Source organism: Letharia columbiana (genome assembly GCF_014066305.1).
Source record: "Letharia columbiana isolate WasteWater2 chromosome Unknown Sc0000021_s0, whole genome shotgun sequence".
Taxonomy (NCBI): Eukaryota; Fungi; Ascomycota; class Lecanoromycetes; order Lecanorales; family Parmeliaceae; genus Letharia; species Letharia columbiana.
Window position 1 is genome coordinate 484,801 of NW_023501062.1, and position 21,223 is coordinate 506,023.

Genomic DNA, 21,223 nt, shown 5'->3' on the forward strand with positions numbered 1-21,223 from the left:
TGTAGCCAGGACAACGCAGCACATGTACAAGCAACGGTCGCCCGACCCGCTTAACATAGCGCGCAAAAGCTTCTTCGACCGTCCTATGCATGATTGAATCATTCCACATCCGACAATCGTCCGCAAGAGCTCCATTGTTGATCGCTTTTTCAATACATAACTGGTTTCATGCTGTTCATAGACAATGCCACAGGATCCCCATCCGATCGCACGGAGTCCTAGCTGGGAATGACGTTCTGTGGCAGTCGTCGACCATGGGGATTTCTCCGCTGCCCGCTCACGCCAGGCAACTGACCGCAATCTTTCATTGTGATGCACCAGCGAGAGAGAGAGATGCCTGATGCGGTGCACTTAAGAGAAGAATCTTGCGGAGCATTTCCTTGGGCGTATCGAAAATGTAAATTACTTCTGAGCGGAGTGCTTCCTCTAGGCTTTACGGGTGTAGCCTCGACTTGCGGGGGAAAGTCCATGTTTGCTTCCGATTGCGAACCTTATTGTATGCTTGCCTTGAAGTTAAACCGAATCGCTGTTGGATTGGTGGTCCTGGAATCGGCGAACCCAATGAGGTGAATGCGTTGTTGTCACTTTAGAGTACAGGATAACAGCTTGAGAAGATCATATGGTGGGGACTCTTTCCCCATATAACGCTCACGACTCATGCTGAAGTATTTTGCATTTGCGCATTTAAATGGAAAAGACTCATTGACTTGTGGTGCGCTTGAGCGATCTATCCCAGGAACGAAGGTTTCTTGAAGAAGCAACCGCACTCTAAAGTGATGAACAGCATCGTTCACAGCTTGATCGACAGGTTCCAAGCATCGAGCCCTACAGCAACAGCCGTGAGCAGAGCTGCGTACCCTACGAGCACAACCATAGCTCCTATTCTGCTCATGCTTAGGGTATCAAGTGTCAGATTGACCAGCCCCGTCAGAAGATTTGCTAACAGGAATATAGCGAGTCCATTCCGGTTGAAAGCTCTCAGTACTCGGCTAGTGGCTTTCTCACATTCCCTTCGTTCCAATGTTCGATTCGCTGCCTTGTAGACACCAGGAAAGAACGCCGTCTCAACGAGGCAAAAGACCGTGATTTGGGCGCAATTGAAGGCTGACACCCAGAAGACATACGGTTGGTTAGCAAGACGGCGTGAAACCTGGAAAGCAAAGCCTATGTTGTAAGAAGTCACTGAATAGAATAAAGAGACCCATACAGCTGACCACACCGCCAGACGTTTGAGCAGTCGCTTTCTCTGCTGCCAGTCCGAGTCTGTGGCTGAAGTCTGACTCGGATTGCGCGGCAGTACATCAAAGCCGAGTGCTTGACCTGCCAAGAAGATGGCTACGCAGCCCCAGAAAGAGAACACTCCCTCTCGGTTCTGACTCATAAAGTCCGTCCTGGGAGCTGTGAGGATGAAAGCTTTGAGCCGGGTGCACTCAAGGAGTGTTTGATAAAGGCCGCTTATAAGGATTGACACCAATCCCGTGTAAGGTACCAATGCAGACACAGATTGTAGGATAGCTACGAATGGTGGCAGGAAGGCCAGAGTGAAGAAGAAGTTCCAATGTACACCGTACTCTGTGACATGCTCGGCATAATCCAGACCTTTGACGCTGTACAGTCGAATGAATCCCAAGACGAGCAGAGGTAGCGATGCCCGGAAAGCAGATTGGAGCTGCGAGCGGAAAGAAGATTTCATGCCTGCAAAACGAGCTTGTAGAACCGGTCTAGCAGAAACCAATCCAGCAGAAAACACGAAGGAACCTACGCCAACATCCATCAGAGATGTTCCCCAAGTCTCGACTTTCGCAAATCGTCTGGGGAAGATTCTAAAATCCACCGCAAGTATTGCTAAACATGTAACCACTATCATGCCTCCTCTATAGATCGTGATAAACGGTCGTATGGGCAGCGGATCAAGCTCCTCCTTCGCGCCTGTAGACTCCGCTGGCTTGTTCGCAAGAGGCTTCGAGGCTCTCTTGCGGTAGTTGGTTGTAGAGGGTAGGACGCAGAGAAGGACGGCGGGAGACACCAGGAGCGTATTGAGTAGAATAGCATTCGAGGAGTACATTGTCAGGGCGAGCAGTATACCTCCAACATTGAGCAGCAAATCTGTGAGGAAAGCTGGCGGACCGTACTCCAAGAAGTAGCCTTGACGCGACTGGAGGGCTGCCCATAGTAGATATGCGGCCTAAAGCTTTATGTTAGCTGTAGAAATCAGTGTGACATCGTGTGAGACTCACTGGAGCGACAGCTGTCACCCAATTGATCTCGGAGACGGTTCCCCCAGACAGGTTGGAGACGAAGTTCTCCTTCAGCGTTTTGTAGCTCTGCGCCATAGTGGCTTACTTCTTCCCACCACAAAGGTAAGGACTGTGTACGCCGATTCAAACCATGAATCTTGCAAGCTCGTGGGAGGCCTCGATGGTTAAGTTGAAAGTCAGACTACAGGAAACATGAAGCTATTCGCAAGAAAGCCATAAGACGCGGAACGATTCCGCGGGTTGAAACGTCACTTTGACCAACACCTTTTCCCCCTCGAAGTCATCTCATCTACAACCGCATTGATGCTCCGCTCAATACCATCATTGATTACTCTGGTCTATGACAGTCATGGATGAAAGAACGCCTCTCAGTGGGGCTTGCTCCTGTGGCCGAAATCACTACTTCATCCAAGTCCCATCGAATTCGCTCGAAAATCTACAAGTGCTCTATGATGATAGAGCAGAGCATAGTATGTTATCATTGATAGGCTACGGTCATTGTACTTACGGTGTAAAGCTCTTTCCCTTCGCGTTCCGTTAGCTCAAATCCACAGTACCACCTACGCCTTCTTCCCAGATGAAGCTCCCAGCACCATTAGACGTGTGTTCACTCCACATCATGCCCCACGTAGTAAGCGGCATTTCTGTGGGCTTTGCGGTACTTCTATCAGCCATTGGAGTGAAGAGACTCCGGAGGAAGCAGAGTGGATCTACATGAACATTGGAAGTCTTAGGCGAGACAGCATGGAGCGTTTGGAGGATGCAGGACTTCTGCGGGGTCTAGGAAGCGAGGATAACGAGATGGCACAGATGGCTGCTGGTGGATCAAGACAGGTGGCCAACCTAGGTCAAGGTCGTGAAGTACGGGGCACTCCTTGGTTCGAGGAGATGATCCAGGGAAGCGAGCTGGGGAGGATCAAAAGGAGAAGAGGGCGGGAAACTAGTTCAGATGGCCGCACAAAAGTGGAATGGGAGATCAGCGAGTTTGGAAGTGGTGACGGGGATGTTCCTGTTGCAAGTACAAGCAAAAGGAAGCTTGGTTCTGTGGATCATAGGGACGACGTGGAGATGAGGAGCGGATAAAGATTTATGATATATACGGTAGGCATTCACAGGGTTGCTTATACGGAGAGAGAGGCCAATATCCATCACCTGGAGCACTCGGGTCAATATGGCAGGCATATCATTGCTAGCAATTTAGCCGTGCAACCTCAAAGAAAGCGGCAGTCTGAGTCGCCAAACCCCCTCGTTCTCACGTCGACTTTGAGCATCGAACTGGCTATGATTGAAGTTCCCCAGAAAGAGCTCTAGACAGCTCAGAAACTTCCTCGCTGATGCTGTCTTGACCGAAGTTTAGAAGATTTCTACCCATTCCGACTGCTACCCATGCTGACACCTTGCCACTCGCATGTCATTAAGAAAGAATGTACGTGTATCTGGTAAGGCTGATCATTTGTGTTGAGCGGCCATGACTGAGTGAGTGTACATCCGGCGCGTCTCCACCTTGACTCGGGTTGTTTACCTTCCACACCAGCCGAACTCCTTTCTCATACTGCAACTTACTCGTAAGATCTCGACACACGCTTGGCCTAAACACCTTTGAAATCATTCTGCACGCACTTCAAAACCTTCATGCCTCCATACAACATGGGGACCTTGACCGACATCACAGCACGAGCCGGCAACACCATGAAGCGTCAATCGACGTCTTCCATGGGATATCAGTCCCTTGATTCGCCAATCTCAGTGAAAAAACCTGCCGAGAAAGAGAGCTCGGGGAAACCCAAATCACCACACTTCATGACACCAACCTTCTCTTCTTCCTTACAGTCCGTTGCAACAGATGGCATTACACCTGTACCAGCAACAAAGTCTAGCAAGGCAGAGAGTAGTAATGCGTGGATGAAGTCGGCCGCTAAACGCGTCGGTTTCCGCCGTACAGGTGATGGCACACCTCGCTCCAAGAAAGAAGGGCCTCCCAAGACATCCAAAACGATCAGCTTCCCAGACAAAGTACGTCGTCCTTCGGATTTCACCAGACACGTTGCTAACCTCATTAGCTTGCTACACCATCTTACAGTAGAGTCTTAGACACTCCCCCGTCAATAAAGACGCAGCCGCCAAAGGTCTCACCCACGGATAAGCCTCTTCCCAATCCTCCCACAGGTCAAACCTCCTACCCTGGTGAACTCGTTGAGTCCAAAACCCTCATCGACGCTAGCGACAAGCCTCTTCGCCGTCGCTCACCTCCTGGTATGGCCGTGCATGAAGAAGACTGGCCAGTCCTTTATCCAAAGCGGCCCACGAGTCCTGGAACTCTCCAGGAGATGATGCGCGAGACTGGCTCGCAGTTAACACAGCAAGCGGTGTCAGACCAGAAGGAGAGATATCCTATTCTTGGCAATACCCTTCGTCAAGTCCCAGACGAGGAGCAGCTTCCCGTCTCTAGGTACTCAGTGATGTACAAGATCCCTCGCAAGGAGATCTCTTCGCCAAATCTTGGCGATCTTGAAAACGCCAACAAGGACACGGCTGCCCTGAACACCCACATCGACGACCCTTTCCGAGATGGGGTCTATGATTCCGGACCGGTTGTGCCTGCGAAATCTCCACGGAAAACATCCAAATCTCCTTCCATTCTTTCCGCTGGAGCGGCAGCTGTCGAGAAGTCAGCACAAGAGTCAAGACCTGCAATCGAACCTCGCCAGACGCGCACTTCCTCGCTTCGTGCTCGTCTCTCTGCTGGTCAGCTGGTCAAAGACGGTCAGAACAAGGTCGTCGGCTTTACAGACTTTACCGCAATTCCAGAGCCCGCCTTGGGCGCCACCCGACGAGATAGCTTACGCGCCCGCAAAGAGGCCCAAGCCCGTCGTTCCCTAACACCGCCGCACCCGCTTCGAACCAATCCATCTAGGGAGTCAGTTGGTGGCAATCGAGCCCAAGCCCCTCGTTCCCAAACACCACCCGCAAAGCCTGTCCCGCACCCGCTTCGCACCAATCCATCCAAGGAGCCAATTGGTGGCAATCGAGCCCCAGCGCAATTTGTAGCTGGTAGCCGACGCCCGACTCATCCTCGTCGCCCAAGCAGTCGCGGCAGCATTCGAAGCGAGTTCCGAGAACCGACTCCACCTCTTCCCACTGCATCTTTAAGCCAGACAATACCAAGCCGTCCGGCACCCGCTATTCCTAGGAGCGAGCATGGCAAGTCTGCTGAGAAGGCTCCCCTCGAAGGACCCGCAACCAAGAGCTCTATCCCTGTGCCTCGTCAACTGGTGTCGAACATGCCAAGACAAACCAGCGGCAAAGCCGAGGTGACGGACCTGAACAAAGTTGAGGTCAGCCGAGTGAAGAAGGAAGTTCGCAATGAATTTGCCATTTTTGAGGAACGTCCATCCTTAGACATGGTCAAGGACCTCGATCAGACATCATTTGATTCATCCTCGGACACGGCAAAGTACCTCAATCAGACGTATTCGGCGGGTCATCCTACCCAAGCTTTAGTCGACAATTATGGTGCACATATTCTGGAAGCTATCGAAGAGTCTCCTCAGCACGCTTACAAGCTCAAGCGTCTGTCCACTGCTTCGCCTGAGTTCGGCCCAACTCTGAAGATCTCACCGTCTGCCGAACGATTTATCATGGGTCCTGATACCAAGAGAGAGAAGATTCCGCTCAACAAGAAGATGAGCAAAGAGCTCGACCGTACTATGATGAAAAAGAATCAGCAAGACCGCCCCTCTTCCAGCCAAGGCCTCTCTCACCGGGACTCTCGTACTGGTCTAATCGATACCAAAGCTAGGGAGAAGAAAGTGAAGAGTGCAGATCTCGGCAGGATCTCACCCGCCATTGACCATCTAATTAATGGCTCTCACAAGCTGACACCGCGCCTAAATCATGAAAGCACAGATGTATCTGCCAAAGGCTCTTCTACCGGTACATCATTCAATGACCCATTTTTCGATGCACGTTCACAGCTTCAGGCAAGCCCTGATAAACGAAATGATGTCGATGATCAAGAGTCAATTGCAGCTGGGGGGGAGACCTGGATCCCTCCCCTTGAGAATATTGGGTTTTCGAATGATAAGACACCCGTTGCTACTGCATTCTTGCCCATTGGCACTCATGTCGAGAATGGTATTCAGCCCGATTACAAGATCTCGAACGAAGCGAGCAGTCCCTTCGGGAATACTACGATTGCAGCTTATGAATTCGCAAAGGAGCCTAAAGACGGGCTCCTCCCGAAGGGCCCTCACATTGGGAATGGCGTTCAGACCGATTACGAGCTCATAGACGAAGCGAGCCCCTTTGAAGATACCGCGACTGCAGCTAAAGATTCCGCAAAGGAGCCCAAAGACAAGGACGATGATACATCTATTACCTACTTACCCTCGACTCCTGAGCAGCGTCCCCTGGAGGACACCTTCGACTCTGGCAGCCATCCACCACGTAGCTCTTCCCGTATGGCCCACCCCGATTTCACCACGGCCAAGAATTCTCCGGTGTCGCCCCTGACGGCAGACAACGGACCGCCAACTCCACCCAAAGACGAGCCTCAGGACTTCGCTCGTCGTCAAAACGATCTGGGCTCTCTTCGCGGCCACGGCACGTCCCAGCTCGACCTCTCCAACCACGCCTCCAAGCGCGATTCCACCGCTCGCGGGTCCAGCAAATCTCAAGCATCCGCCTCCAAAGGCAGCCTTTCGATCTTGCGCGGTCTCTTCCACAAGCGTTCCTCCGAAAACGAGCCCCTCAAATCCAGCAAAAAACCCAAATTTAAGTCCACTGTCAACGCCTCCGGCAGTCCCTTCCCACCAATATCAGACGTCCACCCCATCCACCGCCCAACCCTCGCCTCCATCGCCCGCTCCGCCGCCGGTACTCCCCGCCCTTCCACCGCAACCCGCCCCGCCACCCCAGCAACCCCCTCCCTCTTCTCGCCCAGCCCCACCGAAACGTCCACCTCCACCCACCTGGCCATGGAACTCCTGGACCTCTCGCGCAAGGAGCGCTCCTCGCCGAAGAAGGAGAAGTTGCTCCAGCTCGGCAGTATCATGGTCGAGGGCATCACGCAGGCGCGCAACGCGGAGAAGGCGCTCGAGGAGGCCAGGCAGGCGGCGCGGAGGGCCGAGGTCGCGTGCGCGCTTTGCAAGAAGAGTTTGGGCGAGGTGACTAGGTTTGTGGAGGGCTGGAGGGGTGGGCTTTATTGATGGAATGATTGAGTGAGTGAATAAATGAATAAATGAATGAATGAAGGAGGGAACTTTTCCAGTGCAGGAGGTATGATTGCTACTGAAGTCGATGGCATTATGGGTTTGCGCCTCCGCCTTCGCCTTCGTGAACGAATTTTTTCCCATTCTTGTGCCGTCCGTCTGGCGCCTTTTTTGTATGTGAGGTGGATTGGTGTTCTTTTTCCCTGGCGGACATGAGCGATGGTTGGATCGAGGACGGTGAGATCATGCAGACCGAGGGATGGATATCTTGACAGGCCTGGCGCTGTCATCATCTTGAGAAGAAGGGGAAGAGCTGTGACGGTGTCTCTGGCTGTTTATTCTCGGCAGTCATGTGAGGATGAGCGATTCACAAGATTGAGATATCATTGAGTCCACACAGACAGGAACCTACGTGAGGGCATGCACCTGTACATTAGACGTTTTCAATAGAGAGAATTGCAGTTACTATCTATCTATCCAGTAGCTTTCATCATTCGTTCTAATCTGTCGTGACTGCATTTTGCTTCTAAGAAAGCCGGCATGTTCGCAGCATTGATCGATCGATCGTCCACAGCCGCCTGTTCTCCCCCCCAATTTGCCATTCTCATCCCGCAGCTCTCACGATTGATCTCGATACGGCTCACTGACTCTCCTCCTTCTTGACCTCCTTCTCCTCATCATCTTTCTCCTTTGCAACCTGACGTAGAACCCGCACCTTGTCGAGCCCCTTGAAGACCTTGGTACGAGTCGAGCCGTCTGCGCCCTTGAATTGGATACGGAGACCGCCGTTGGGGCTGACGGGCCGAGCTTCGTTCTCGCCGATGGGCTCATGGTCGAGGTCCTCGCAGGGATAGTGGTCCATCACTTCGCCTGCTGGAGAGTTAGTGATCAGTTGTGGTTTTCACGGGGTTGTGTAGATGATACGATGAAGCTGAGTGAAAGGAGTGAATGGAGTGAGAGTGCTAGTGATGGGGAAGAAAGCATTCCGCGTTGCGTACCTGGATTCTTAACGGACTGAATGTAGTCTCCGGTTTGAACGTCAATGGCATAGACCTCGATGGATTTGTAACAGTCGGGTGCCGTGAGGGACCCCATTCTAGACTTAGCAATAGGTTCGGTACTAGCGCGTATTGTGGTGTTGGCGAAGAGATCGGACAGAGACTCCGGAGACTCTGGTGGTGCTGTTTGACCACGAAGTCTGGGTGATTGGTTGGGAGGGGTAAAAGGAGATCGGACACCCGAGAAGTTGTTGGGAGGTGTGGTGGGAGGTTCAGAACGCGGAGGGTTGTCACTTGAACGGATGAATGAATCCGAGGTATGGTCGAAACATTCACTTGATGCGTGAGGCTGACTCTCTACGCGCTGGCCACTGCTTTGGAGTAGTTGTGCTCTCACTATCGCACGATATGCTGCTCGCTCAGCAGGATCGAAGGGGTGATAGGGGCTTGGAGGACGTGAGAGACGATGGAATGCGATGTTCTGTGCAGCCGGGTAATAAGGGCCAGAGGAGTCAAAGACCCCTTGGTCGGCAAGATTGAAGTTCTCGTGCCAAGGTGTAGTATATCCGGAGTGACCGAATATCGTTGTCTGTGCCGGCGGAGGCGTGATGAACTCTCCAGCGTGCACATTGAATGCCGTTGCCTGTGTAGTTAATTGCATAGGGAAACCCTGAGCTCGGGCCACTTCGGTCAGGTGCTTCACGACCCAGCGTTGGTGGGCTGGTCCGCTCACATCTTCTGAATAATCCCCCTGAAGACGTGACTCAAGGCGGATGATAGTAGAGAACTGATCGTGAAAAGCGTCTGACGGGTCACCGTCGCTGATAAGGACTGAAAGAGGAGGCATCTTGTGAGTTGAGTCGAGGTGCTCACTACGATCGAGCAAATATTTCAAGCGTTTGGTGATGTGCTAGAGGTCGGGAGACAGTGCAAACGAAGCTATTTGTGGGCTATGGCCCTAACAGAAGCATGGTGTTGTTAAAGAAGATGAAGAGGTCCTGTCTAGCTCGCGTGAACGGAGGTGTTGAGTTCTGAAAGGCTCATTTCTTTCCTTTCCTTTGACAATTGACAAACCGTTGCTTGGCAACGATGGTGGTGAATTAGGAAGGTGCCGTCCTTGCTAAAGTGAATGCTAGAATACAAGGGGCTGGCCTTTATCGATAAACATTGGCACCAGGACGGACGCATCATCACGAGCAGTGTCAAGGTCAAGCATAGCGGCTTCATAGTAGACACATCGATACAAACACCAAGAAGGCGACACACCTTCCAAGCTGGAGAGCTGGTAGAGTGCCAGAAAGAGTGGCATCAAGTTGGCATCAATTGCAAAAACCGGTATGGCAAGAGCATTGCAAGGACAAGCCTGTCCGGCTCCTCTGCTGCCACATGTGCAAATAGAGATAGCAGGGCTACGATGTGCCCTCTTCCCCACAGTACCGAAGACCCCCAGATCAAGCATCATTATAATTTGTTTCGATTCTGGACTGAGGTGCAGGGATTACCGAGCAAATCTTGTTGGTGGTGCCCTTATGTTGGAAAGCCTATGCACAGTCTTGCCAGCAATTTGTGTCATCTATTTCATGCCGTCATATCGTACAATCCGTCATCCTTGCGTCTGATATTCTCTCCCATCTCTTTCACTTATTTCCCACGGCGGCATGGGCCAGGTCAGCCAGAGCCTCCTTGCGCTTGAATTTAGCATCCTCAATGACTCCTATTTGTTATGTTAGCTTTGACATTCTGCTGTGCAACTGGCTCGAGGAGCTCATTCATACCAGCATCGGCATCGGAGGAGAAGTGTGCCGACCATTGCACAAAAGTTGACCCCTGGCTCGGTCCGGTTGTCACAGCATAGCATCTGATGGTGGAGATGATACTGGAGTATGTGAGAGCTGGGGTGGAGGAGATGACGGAGTAGGTGATGAAGTGGTCAATACTCTAACAAAAAGACCCAGGTCAGCAATACAGCATCTTGAACGGAAGGAGGTGGGAGAAGGCATCTGCCATACCGAATGCTCTTCCTGCTTCACCTCCTGCTCCGTGCCATCCTTGAAAGTCCACTTGACAACGTCGGTCTCATGAGAGACACCCTTAATGTGGTGGCTCTTGTCAAGCTTTGTCCAGAAGTGGTGAAAGTCCTGGAGCTTGATCAGGTGCCAGACCTGGGCAAGAGGGGCGGCGATGACGGAGGACTCTGTGATTGAGGTCGAAGTGGGGATGCGACTCGTCATGTTGGCTATTTGGAGGCTGTATAAGCAGGAGGTTTTGTAAGAGCGGAGAAAAAGTTCAATTGGTGTTGCCGAAGAATTATGTGTGGGATTTAGGATTTGGAGAAGAAGGTGAAGCTGAATTAAGTGGAAAGTGTGGAAAGTTTGTCTTGCATCATTTCGTAAACCTCAGCCAACGCTAAGTGTCAATACAGGTATAATCATTAGCTCCATTTTCAGTGTTTCACCCGTAGATTAATTCTTTAAGTCTTTCACGAGGGAGACCTGAATTGCTTAACTATAACTCCTCGAACCTTATAGAATAGATGATTCGAAATAATATCTTCTATTCGTTTTATATATTTGATCCTCGAATTCTAGCGCGGCGGATTCTCAATATAAAATCTCCTCTATATATACTCGGTCATACTAAGTGTATTATTACATACGCCATACTCTACGTTGGCAGAGTTTCAGAAGTATCGCATCGGATCCCCAGTTTACAAACAGTAGATTATTTAGCGCTGCCAAGCACACAGTCAACTAAGGTACCATACCGTAATCCCAGCCTCCTCTCAGTCGCAACATAGCCTTCTTGATGCTGCTTATGTTCAAAAGGTGACTATGATGCTATCACCGTGACCTGCTGTTGCTATAAGTCCTCTACTCGTAGCTGTCGCCTGGCTTGCACATTTTTCACTATTTTGGGTGCACAGGAGACCCCCGTGGATATACATCTATCTCCTACAGTATCCACCAATCCTGAAGATGTGGAGCATGATCCAAGGGGTGTAAAGCCTTCAGAACGAGCGTCTCGGGAACTTTCCCCAGGTGGCTCCGTGGTCTCATCAGGATTACAATATCTCGACTATGCTTGTTCTAGAGGCGATAGTGTATGAGCTTCTATGCTCATCATGTAGTAGCCGTTGCTATACACAACGCCTTCACCCATCTAACTTTTCGACCCGGACAGTGGGGCATTGGGCGTATGTCTTCTTCAATGGCTTGAGAGATATTGCGTGCGCCATACCATTGCTGATTTCTCCTCCGACTATCCTTTGAATTAAGTTCCGTGACTCTCTTTCCTCTTCCTTTTCAAATTCATGTCGAATCTCTAAAGTCTTCTACTGGAGGAAAATTCTTTCCATCACAGTTTGTTGCTCGATTGAACACTAAATATGGCATTTCAAGCTCCTCCTGCCGTCTGCTCTCTGCCGGCCTATCAGACGTTTATGCCGCTTTCTGGCTTTTCCCCTGCTCTTGGATACTGTTCCACGACATCGCTTCTCGACAAAAGGACGGATCGCATTGCTACCAGTCTCCGTACGTCGCGTGACGTCCAATGCCCTGCAGGAGATAACTATCTGTGCGATTTGCTGTCTGAGTTGGAGGCCTCTGATCACGAGTTCGCTCGTGGTGTGTGGTACGCGAGTCTGGATTAGCCCAAAGAATACGCATTTACAAATTTTCTAGCTGCTGTATTGGGGTCTGCCTTGAGACACAACCAACGGTATTAATGTTCTCCGACAGTCTTTCATTTCGGGATTGACAATGACTACTTATAGGCCTTCGTCACAGTCTCCATGACCACACCGATGACGATATCGAGCATCTCAACACCCCAGGTATCTCTTAGTAGTACATCAAACGCCAATTCAAATACTGTCACTGGTTCTAATCCCATTGCCTCGACGACATCCGCAACCTCAAGCATTACCAGCAGCAGCGTTTCCACAATACCACGCGGAACCTCTTCTAGCTCTTCGTCAAGCACCTCGCTTTCCTCCAGTAGTACCGGTAGTGGCGTGTTATCTACACCAAGCTCGACATCTATCAGTGGCATATCTAGCAGCTCCTCCAGCAGCAGCAGCAGCCCCTCCAGCAGCCCTTCCAGCAACCCTTCCAGCACCTCTTCCAGCAGCTCCTCCAGCAGCACTGCCACCTGCCCTACCACCATCACTGCTGATCCATCGTGCACCTCTATCGCCGTTGCGGCAGGAGTAACAGTTACATACACTGAATACTATTCCGGCCAATATACCATTGAAGCCACCGACAATCCCGGCAATGATCAAGCGGACTTTCCTCCTATATACAACTCAATGTCAGGCACTCTTGACATGTGTGATGCCGCCACCAATTGCGCCAATATCGCCGATAGTGCTACATCTACCGAAAACACCGTCTATTATTCCTTCGACTTACATTATCTCGCATCAAATGCGACATGGGAGTGCGTGCTGTATTACGATCCTAATACAGATACGAGTTACTTCAGTGTGGCAGATACGGATGCGTGTCTTTCCTTTGGCTTTTCTCAGCCAAGTTGATTGAGGACAGGAAAGGGTCTGTGGGCGCTGGGCAGAGGAAAGCAGGATTAGTGGAATCTGTGGGGATTTCCAGCCTTTGATTCGAAGTTTGAAATTGGTTGTATTCTAGAAAAGCAAAAGTCAGAGATGCTTGTGTGGAAAAGGCTAGCATTCCAACCCTTCTAGACGGCATAATGAACTGCCAGGCAGTTTTCACATGTTCTACGAGTACGGCATTTGGCTTTTATTAATGTTTTGTCTCTGTAATATTATCAGGAGTGTCCACTAGCCAAATACGGTTAGCTTGGGCTTCGTGAACTGCTCTGAACTCACAGCAGAGAGACAGCTTACCTTGGATTGGCGTCGGTGTCGATGAGCACAAACAGGAAGCCTTACTCCCTTGCCCGCAGCTCTATACAGGTTAGAGTCAGAGATTCGCCGTATGTTCATGACTGACGTACTAGTACCTACCTACGCCCAGCAGAATGTTGGAATGCTATTCTCCCAATCGCCTGTCTGACTCCACTTTCCACTGGACGTCGAGGATTGAACTCTGATCACAAACACTTGTCCCCGGCAGCCACTGCAGTCCTTCTCAAGTTGACCATGACGTCTTTGTTTTTCTTGACAGTTTTCTCGGTCCATCAGCCCACCTCGGTTGGGTTTGAAGCCTGCGGCGCTACACAGGACAAGCCTCAATCATGTCCAGCTTTCTCTCCATCATCCCCTGCGCCACTTGAGCTGTATACACATTCTTGACTACCTCGATTCTATCAACTGAATTTCACTCCCGTCAAGTGACTTTCACTCCTGGCAAAATGGCTGTCCCTCCTGTCAGACGGCTTCCCCTCCTGTCAAATGGCTTGTGCCGTTGGCTGGTAACCTTCCTTTCCTTGACCGACGATCCGATTCTCCAATGTTAAAATAAATCTTTACGCATTCCAGAGGGACATTGCGGCGTTCACAGGCTTATGCTTCTCCATTCACCATGATTATACCCTATCAGCACACTCTTGCTTCTCTATATATAGAGGGAGATCCTTCTCTTCCAATGGTTCCGTAAGCTTCTTCTCCAATATCTAGGCTTCAAGGTGACTTCGACCGCAAAGACAAATCGACTCCCTTCTCGCCAAAGCTTCCTACATTAATTCCTCGTTCCAATCCGTTAACATGAAGCTCAACTACCTCCTTGTCCTTGCTGGCGCGGCTGTTCCTGCTCTGGCGGCATCTGGCTCTTCATCAGGGTCGGCATCTGCCACGACTCCGTCTACTACCCCATCTAGTGCTGGCTCTTCTACCAAGCCGTCGACAAGTACAAGTACCTCGGCGGCCACTAACCGTCTAGTACCGCATCTAGTACCGCATCTAGGACCGCATCTAGTACCGCATCTAGTACACCATCCAGTGCTGTTTCCTCGTCGAAAGCATTGACAAGCTCCTCGGCGGCTCCCGTTACTTCCAGCCCTTCATTGACGAAAGCGTCTACCACAAGCTCTAGTTCTAGCAGCACTAGTGCCAGCTCCGGCGTCACCTGTCCCTCAGCTGCCGGTACAGTCTACGATAACTACGCCATCACTTGTGGTTATGCATCCACCCAAAGCAACGGCGAATCCTACAATGTAGAAACAACCAGCAGCAGCCTTGAGGCTTGCGCGGCAATATGTGACAGTGAGATATTCTCGGATGGAAGTAAATGCACAGCGTTCACATGGGCTCCTGACAATAGCAACTACTGCAATTTGAAAAACTCAACAAACACGATCACCGCCACCTCCAGTTTTCCCCTCAGGGCTTTGGCTATCAGACAAGAGACTCAGTCTTCCAGCTCCTCGTCCTCTTCATCTACCGTGGGTCCAAGCTCCTCATCTACAAAAGCGTCTAGCAACTCTATGTCATCGACGAAAACAAGCTCGAGCTCTTCAGCACCCATTTTTTCTAGCTCATCTGTAATTTCTAGCAAGGTTTCAAGCTCCTCAGCATCAAGCTCCAGCGCGTCCCAGAGTAGCACATCCTCATCCGCTGCCGCCAACGTTGCAGTCAATGACAAAGCCGCTGTTCAGTCCGGCACATCTTCTGTCGTCATCCCATCATCGAGCTCCATCGTTGCCTCCTCAGCAGCCTCCAGTTCAATTAAAGCCGGCTCATCTTCAAGTGCTGCTCCCTCCAGCTCCAGCGTTGGCTCTGCAGCAGTCTCCAATACATCCAAGGCCGCCTCATCTTCAAGTATTACGCCCTCAAGCCCAAGTGTTGCCTCCTCGGCAGTGTCCAGCACAGCTAGGGCCGCCTCATCTCCAAGTGTTGCGCCCTCAAGCCAAAGTGTTGCCTCCTTGGCAGTGTCCAGCACAGCTAAGGCCGCCTCATCTCCAAGTATTACGCCCTCAAGCCCAAGTGTTGCCTCCTCGGCAGTGTCCAGCACAGCTAAGGCCAGCTCCTCAACTGTTGTCCCAAGTCTTGCCTCTTCGGTAGTGTCCAGCACAGCTAAGGCCAGCTCCTCAACTGTTGTCCCAAGTCTCGCCTCTTCGGTAGTGTCCAACACAGCCAAGGCCAGTTCCTCAATATTTGTCTCCTCAGCGGCATCCAGCACGGCCAAAGCTAGCTCTTCATCCTCGGTCGTCCTCAGCAGCACAGCTAAGGGCAGCTCAAATACTGCCCCAACATCAAGTATTGTCTCATCAGTGGCGGCCGGCAGCACAGCTAAGGCCAGCTCGTCTTCAACTAGTGCCGCAAATGTCCTCGTCAACAACAAACTCGCCGTTGCATCCAGCACAACCAGTGCTGCCTCAACACCGAGCGTTGCATCCTCAGCAGTATCAAGTGTTGCCTCTTCCGCGATCTCCAGCGCTGCTAAAGCAAGGTCCTCGTCAACTGCTGCCCAGAATTCAGCCACCAAGGCCAGCTCGAGCAGCGCTGCCTCGGCCTCTCTTAGCGTCTCGGGCACACCTAAGACCAGCTCAGCCTCAAGTGTTACCCCTACTTCAAGCACTAAGGCCAGCGCAAGCGTTGCAGCCTCCCGAGCCAGCTCCGCCTCGAATGTTGCCTCAAGTTTGAGCCAAAAAGCAAGCAGCGCTGCTTCTTCAGCTTCAAGCAGTGTCTATAGTAGAGCGACGGCGAGCTCTTCGGCTACTGCCACAACTTTAAGCACAAAGACCAGCGTCAGCACGACTAGCTCATCTTCTTCGGCTGCTGCCGCCGTGGTAGTCAGCAACAAAGTCGCTTCCGCAGCTTCTACTCTGGCCACTACCACAGCGCCTACTACTCAAAGCTCGGTATCTGGCTCAAGTACTTCAAGCTCCTCAACATCTTCTTCAACCAGTGCCAGCGCGTCTTCAACATCGAGCCAGTGCGCGGTACTTGACAGGAGGTACAACTACTACGAGAACAAGATCAAGACGCTACAAGCTGAGAACATTGCGATCCCTGCCTACTTGGCCGGATATGCCGCTGCTGCTATGGACGCCAAGGAGGCATTGGGCTGCTCTTGATCGAGTATTCCAACACGAGGGTATCTCCAAAGTGATCTACGAAAAGCGATATCTCATAGTTGCATCTAATACGTAATTATAATCGAGAAAATTCTGAGTCGTCCATTCTTGTTGTTAGTCCTCTGATCACAGCCCACCTGCAGCTCAAGTATCTCCACTGCTTTAAACCCATATTTTGCCTAAAAGGTGCGAGATGTAGCGAAGCAGCTTGCCCCTGATGTGTAGAAACCCTAAGCGCGTCACTAGCGCCGATCCTAACACATCACGTAAGGTACTTTTGACGTCTTCCCAACCATGACACTTAACTCGTAACAGTCTCTGTTACAACATAGAATACTCCCACCTCCACCAATCATGTCGCCCGTCCAGCCCTCGAAACGCCGTCGCCTCAACACCGCCACAAACACCCTCTCCCAACCCTTCAAATCCCCCTTCAAAACGCCCTCGAAGTCAATCCCACCCGCCGCCGCCGCCTCCTCCCCCCCAACCAAGGACCCACCTCCCCACCCCGACGCCCATCCAACCACAGTACCCACCTCCTCCCCCCCACCACCACTTCCCCCGCCCGCATCCAAACCAACCACAACCCCAAACCCAACCACAACCACCCCACGCCCACGCCCACACGCCCCCTCCCCCCTCGCCCCCCTCCAAACCCACCACGCCCGCCTCCGCGCCCGCCTCCTCGCCGCCCGCGCCGCCCTCGAGACCGCCGCCCAGGCCCTCCGCATCGAACGGCACCCGGCCCGCGAGGCGGAGCTGGAAGCCCTGATCGGCCGGTGGAGGGGCTGGAGCCGGGAGGCGGCCGAGGTGGTGTTCGGGGTCGCGAAGGAGAGGGCGGGGTTGGGGGGGGGGGGGGGGGGGGGGTGGGATGGGGGGATGGGGGGGGGGAGGGGGAGGGGGGGGGGATGGGTGGGGGGGGGGTGAAGAGGGTGGGGGGATGGGGATGGGGATGGGGATGGGGAGGAAGGGGGAGGGGGCTATACGATGGATGTGATGCTCAGGAGTTTGAATGTCGAGCTGGCGGTCGTGGGGTTCGATGAGGTGGGGCAGAGGTGGGTTGGTTGATTTGATGGGGGTACGGGCTGGCGATTGGGTCTTGTCTGGCTGGGGCATGTGGAAATCTGGCTGCGGCAATCGGATCGCATCTGGCTTCTTCTTTTACGGAGATGGGAACCCCGATTGCGATGCTGGGATCTCCAATCTCTACACTAGGTGGGGGTTTGGGATTGCGTCGGCGATGGCGAATTTGGCTTTGAGCGGAGCAGAGCAGAGCAGAGCAGAGTAGAGATACCCCATTTTGCGATGCTTTGTATGGAATCACAGAGAGAAGAAGAAGAACGATCATAGAAGAAGGAGACGCTGCTATGTTACTACTCTGAGAGACTTAAAAATAATATAGTATAAATACTTACGCCTTTTCGGTGATTTACACGGCTAAGAGGGTATAGAGATATCTCATCTTACGATACTTTGTATAAAATTATTAAGAGAAGTAGAAGAAGAAGAATTATAGAAGAAGGAGACGCTACTATATTACTACTCTAAGAGACTCGAATATAATATAATATAAATGCTTAACGCCTTTTCGGTGATTTACACGTCTAAGAGGGTATAGAGATATTCTATTTTACGATGCTTTGTATGGAATTACTGAGAGAAGAAGAAGAAGAAGAAGAAGAAGAAGGATCATAGAAGGAGGAGACGCTGCTATATTACTACTCTAAGAGACTTAAAGATAATATAATATAAATACTTAACGTCTTTTCGGTGATTTACACGTTTAAGAGGGTACAGAGATATTTTATTTTGCGATGCTTTGTATGGAATCACAGAGAGAAGAAGAAGAACGATCATAGAAGAAGGAGACGCTGCTATGTTACTACTCTGAGAGACTCGAAAATGGTATGGTACAAATGCTTGACGCCTTTTCGGTGATTTACACGTCCAAGAGGGTAGACAACGCCGACACCAACGCCGACGCTATGTTATGCTATGCTGTGCTGAGGCTAATGCCCAACACCACCGGCAACCCACCGTCTGAAGTTCGGATCGTCAGGCGGGGGAAAGAACCCCCCGTCCGCCTGCTGGCCGGGTAATCGCTCTTCGGGCGGAATGCCATTCTCGGGCCGCACCGGGTCGTTGCCCCGTTGCGTCTCCATTTCTCGCCTGTGGTTCGTCTGCCTTTGCTGTCGGTAATATACAAGAAAGGCCAGTGCGGCGGCTAAGCCGACGATGATCAGACTCTCGAGGATGCTGTCGTCGATCTCGGCGTAGTAGTCGTCGTCCCCGCCGGGCATGCCTTCGGGAAGGGGTTCGTCGTAATCGTCGTCCGCGCCGTGGTAGTAGGGATGGGGTTCTTCGAGGAAGTTGGAGATCCATTCGCTGAGGGACCATTCCTTCTTAGGTTCTGCATCGCGTCAGGGTCTAAGGTCCACGTAATTAATAGCTTTTTGGATTTGGCTTACCTGGCTCAGACTGGATCGACTTGACCTTGCCATTCGTGATGGTGTTCCAGAAGCTCCGCATCCGTAGCTTCGTCAGGCTTAGCTTGACGGGTAGATATGACTCCTGGTTCGTTTCCAGAGCCTGATCATAGAATCTCTTCGCTAGGTGGAAGTCCTGCTCCACGCCCAGGCCATTTTCGTGAATCCAGCCAAGGTTCCAAAGAGCCTGGGCGCTCTGGTGGGTCTCGGCAGCTGTCTGATAACAAGTGGCCGCTTTTTCCATATCTGCTTCGATGCCATACCCGTCCAGATAATAGTCGCCCATCTTGACCATTGAATCAATATTTGACTGCTTTGCTGAACGAGTCCAGTAAATCAGAGCCAAGGCCGCATTTCGAAGCAAAGACGACCTTCGTCTTTTCCACGGGATCAGCGAGTCTAAGGATAGGATTGACTTGTATTCATCCAAAAGATAAGCGACATTGGCTTGTGCAGACTCGTAGCCTTGTTCGGCGGCCATCATGTAGATGATCAAAGCTGACTCGGTGTCGCCCTCATCGTAGGCTCGGTTAGCTTCATCGAAAGAAGAGTGGATGTCTTCAACTTTCTCTGCGACCATTTTATAGTACGCTGTTGCCATACCGCAGGATCTTTCTCGGCCAATTCCGTTGTTATTGATTTCAGCTAGATGGTAGAAGGCCTCTATGTGCCCATGTCGAGCCGCCAGATCGAAGAAGCGTGAGGCAGTATTGATGTCGCCCTGATCGAGGAAGAGTTGCCCCATGTTGACTTGGGCAGACGCAAAGTCTTGGTTGGCAGCCTCTTTGAAATAGTCCGAGGCGAGCACAGGGTCCTTCTTTACTCCCAGACCGTGGAGATGCATGAGACCCATCTCGTATTGACACAATGCATCACCATTGGCAACCCCGCGTCTGAACCAAGTCAAGGCTTTCTCGTAGCTCTGTTCCATGCCTTCCCCACGCAAGAACATGCGCCCAATGTAGCCTGCTGCTTTTGAAGCAATCTTAGCGACGCTTTGATCTTCATCACGAATTGAGCCATCTTTTTGCCAGTACTTGCGTGCCACAATCATAAAGTACGCCTTTGCAGTCTTGAGATTTCTCTTCATTGTTCGAGATCCTTCGTAGTGCAATCGGCCCAGACTGAAGGTGGCTTTCAAGTCACCTTTTCTTGACATTAGGTCCAAGTACTCCAGCACATCATCAAAGTCCGCATGTGCATCTGAATTTGGCCCAGCTTTGTTGGCGTACACTCCGGAGCTGACCACACTGGCGCCTTCTCCATACACGCCTCCATCTTCATCTGCAATCTTGTAGGAGTCTTTTTGCAGTAACATTCCACCGGGAGGACCGGACCTCGAGTACGCAATGGCCTTGTCTGCCACTTTCTTGTACCAATACGCTGCTTCGTTGCAATTCCTCGGAGCCCCAACCCCTGTATGGTGCCGATAAGCCGTCGTCATCTGCGCCCTGGTGCTGTCGCCCATCGCGGCAAATGTATGATACGTCAAAGCTCTCGCCTGATCCCGTTCGACAGCTCCTCCGATTCCAGTGGCATACATGAGCCCGACCATATGCTGTGCTGAACTATTACCATTCAGCGACGCCAGCTCATGGTATCTCCGGAAGGCTTCCTTGTGATTTCGAGGGTGCGTGTAATTCCCGAAGAAGCTCATCTCGGCCAATAAGAAGATTGCATCCGGCTCTTTCTCCACCGCAGCGCTCTCCAAAAGCCTCACCGCTTGCGCCAGGGGTTTGCTGAGAGCCGAATTTTCGGGCTGTGGGCTGAGGTAGTCTTCTTCTGGTGGTCCATTCATGAAAAGCAGTACAAATGCCTGCTTTGCGTAGTAAAAAGTTGTTCCGACCAGGCCGGATGTCTTATCAAAGCTCGTGAACCGAGTTCGAGATGGTTGAAGGGGCTGGAGTATTCGGAGGGCTTCTTGAACGGCAGACGTTGCTACACGAGGAATCAGCTTCCATCGAGACAAGTATGAGCGCTCTCCGTACCCCGACTTTGTCTACCATCTTCGGCGCTCGCCTGCTGCCATCGGGATACAGCTTCGGGGCTGTCGTGTGCCTTGAGGGCAGACTTCCCTCCCGCTGTTTGCTCTTTGACTAGGTTGCTGTCGGGGTCGCTGAGGACCTCGGCATGTGTCGTAATGAAGAAGACCCATACTGATACTGCAGTGAGCACATTAAAGTCAGTATGGGACAAGAGCTGCGGATTGAGAGGACGTACAGCATATGAAGCGCAGCCAACGATTATGCATGGCTCCTTACTTCCAGAGGGAG

At 51.7% G+C, this 21,223-nt stretch overlaps 10 protein-coding genes across 10 annotated transcripts; 5 read left to right on the top strand and 5 right to left on the bottom strand.

Annotated features, from left to right (window-relative positions):
• Positions 1–790: 790 nt before the first annotated feature.
• HO173_006912 (uncharacterized protein) lies at positions 791–2,333 on the bottom strand (the record flags this gene model as incomplete). The annotated part of the gene is made up of 2 exons (XM_037308818.1): positions 791–2,185; positions 2,238–2,333. The coding sequence occupies 2 exons, from the start codon at positions 2,331–2,333 to the stop codon at positions 791–793; spliced, it is 1,491 nt and encodes a 496-aa protein (XP_037164363.1).
• Positions 2,334–2,607: 274 nt separating this feature from the next.
• On the top strand, positions 2,608–3,341 carry HO173_006913 (uncharacterized protein; the record flags this gene model as incomplete). Its single annotated transcript, XM_037308819.1, has 2 exons — positions 2,608–2,728; positions 2,776–3,341. The coding sequence occupies 2 exons, from the start codon at positions 2,608–2,610 to the stop codon at positions 3,339–3,341; spliced, it is 687 nt and encodes a 228-aa protein (XP_037164364.1).
• A 564-nt stretch (positions 3,342–3,905) lies between these two features.
• On the top strand, positions 3,906–7,465 carry HO173_006914 (uncharacterized protein; the record flags this gene model as incomplete). The annotated part of the gene is made up of 2 exons (XM_037308820.1): positions 3,906–4,271; positions 4,319–7,465. The coding sequence occupies 2 exons, from the start codon at positions 3,906–3,908 to the stop codon at positions 7,463–7,465; spliced, it is 3,513 nt and encodes a 1,170-aa protein (XP_037164365.1).
• Positions 7,466–8,108: 643 nt separating this feature from the next.
• Positions 8,109–9,313, bottom strand: HO173_006915 (uncharacterized protein; the record flags this gene model as incomplete). The annotated part of the gene is made up of 2 exons (XM_037308821.1): positions 8,109–8,338; positions 8,467–9,313. The coding sequence occupies 2 exons, from the start codon at positions 9,311–9,313 to the stop codon at positions 8,109–8,111; spliced, it is 1,077 nt and encodes a 358-aa protein (XP_037164366.1).
• Positions 9,314–10,103: 790 nt separating this feature from the next.
• On the bottom strand, positions 10,104–10,697 carry HO173_006916 (uncharacterized protein; the record flags this gene model as incomplete). The annotated part of the gene is made up of 3 exons (XM_037308822.1): positions 10,104–10,180; positions 10,242–10,404; positions 10,476–10,697. The coding sequence occupies 3 exons, from the start codon at positions 10,695–10,697 to the stop codon at positions 10,104–10,106; spliced, it is 462 nt and encodes a 153-aa protein (XP_037164367.1).
• A 1,154-nt stretch (positions 10,698–11,851) lies between these two features.
• HO173_006917 (uncharacterized protein) lies at positions 11,852–13,003 on the top strand (the record flags this gene model as incomplete). The annotated part of the gene is made up of 3 exons (XM_037308823.1): positions 11,852–12,096; positions 12,147–12,183; positions 12,239–13,003. The coding sequence occupies 3 exons, from the start codon at positions 11,852–11,854 to the stop codon at positions 13,001–13,003; spliced, it is 1,047 nt and encodes a 348-aa protein (XP_037164368.1).
• A 1,149-nt stretch (positions 13,004–14,152) lies between these two features.
• Positions 14,153–14,413, top strand: HO173_006918 (uncharacterized protein; the record flags this gene model as incomplete). Its single annotated transcript, XM_037308824.1, has 1 exon — positions 14,153–14,413. One exon carries the CDS (start codon positions 14,153–14,155, stop codon positions 14,411–14,413), a length of 261 nt encoding a protein of 86 aa, XP_037164369.1.
• Positions 14,414–14,871: 458 nt separating this feature from the next.
• Positions 14,872–16,464, top strand: HO173_006919 (uncharacterized protein; the record flags this gene model as incomplete). Its single annotated transcript, XM_037308825.1, has 1 exon — positions 14,872–16,464. One exon carries the CDS (start codon positions 14,872–14,874, stop codon positions 16,462–16,464), a length of 1,593 nt encoding a protein of 530 aa, XP_037164370.1.
• Positions 16,465–16,914: 450 nt separating this feature from the next.
• HO173_006920 (uncharacterized protein) lies at positions 16,915–17,763 on the bottom strand (the record flags this gene model as incomplete). The annotated part of the gene is made up of 2 exons (XM_037308826.1): positions 16,915–17,223; positions 17,677–17,763. 2 exons carry the CDS (start codon positions 17,761–17,763, stop codon positions 16,915–16,917), a joined length of 396 nt encoding a protein of 131 aa, XP_037164371.1.
• A 710-nt stretch (positions 17,764–18,473) lies between these two features.
• Positions 18,474–21,201, bottom strand: HO173_006921 (uncharacterized protein; the record flags this gene model as incomplete). The annotated part of the gene is made up of 4 exons (XM_037308827.1): positions 18,474–18,874; positions 18,933–20,888; positions 20,939–21,112; positions 21,171–21,201. The coding sequence occupies 4 exons, from the start codon at positions 21,199–21,201 to the stop codon at positions 18,474–18,476; spliced, it is 2,562 nt and encodes an 853-aa protein (XP_037164372.1).
• Between the last annotated feature and the right edge of the window lie 22 nt (positions 21,202–21,223).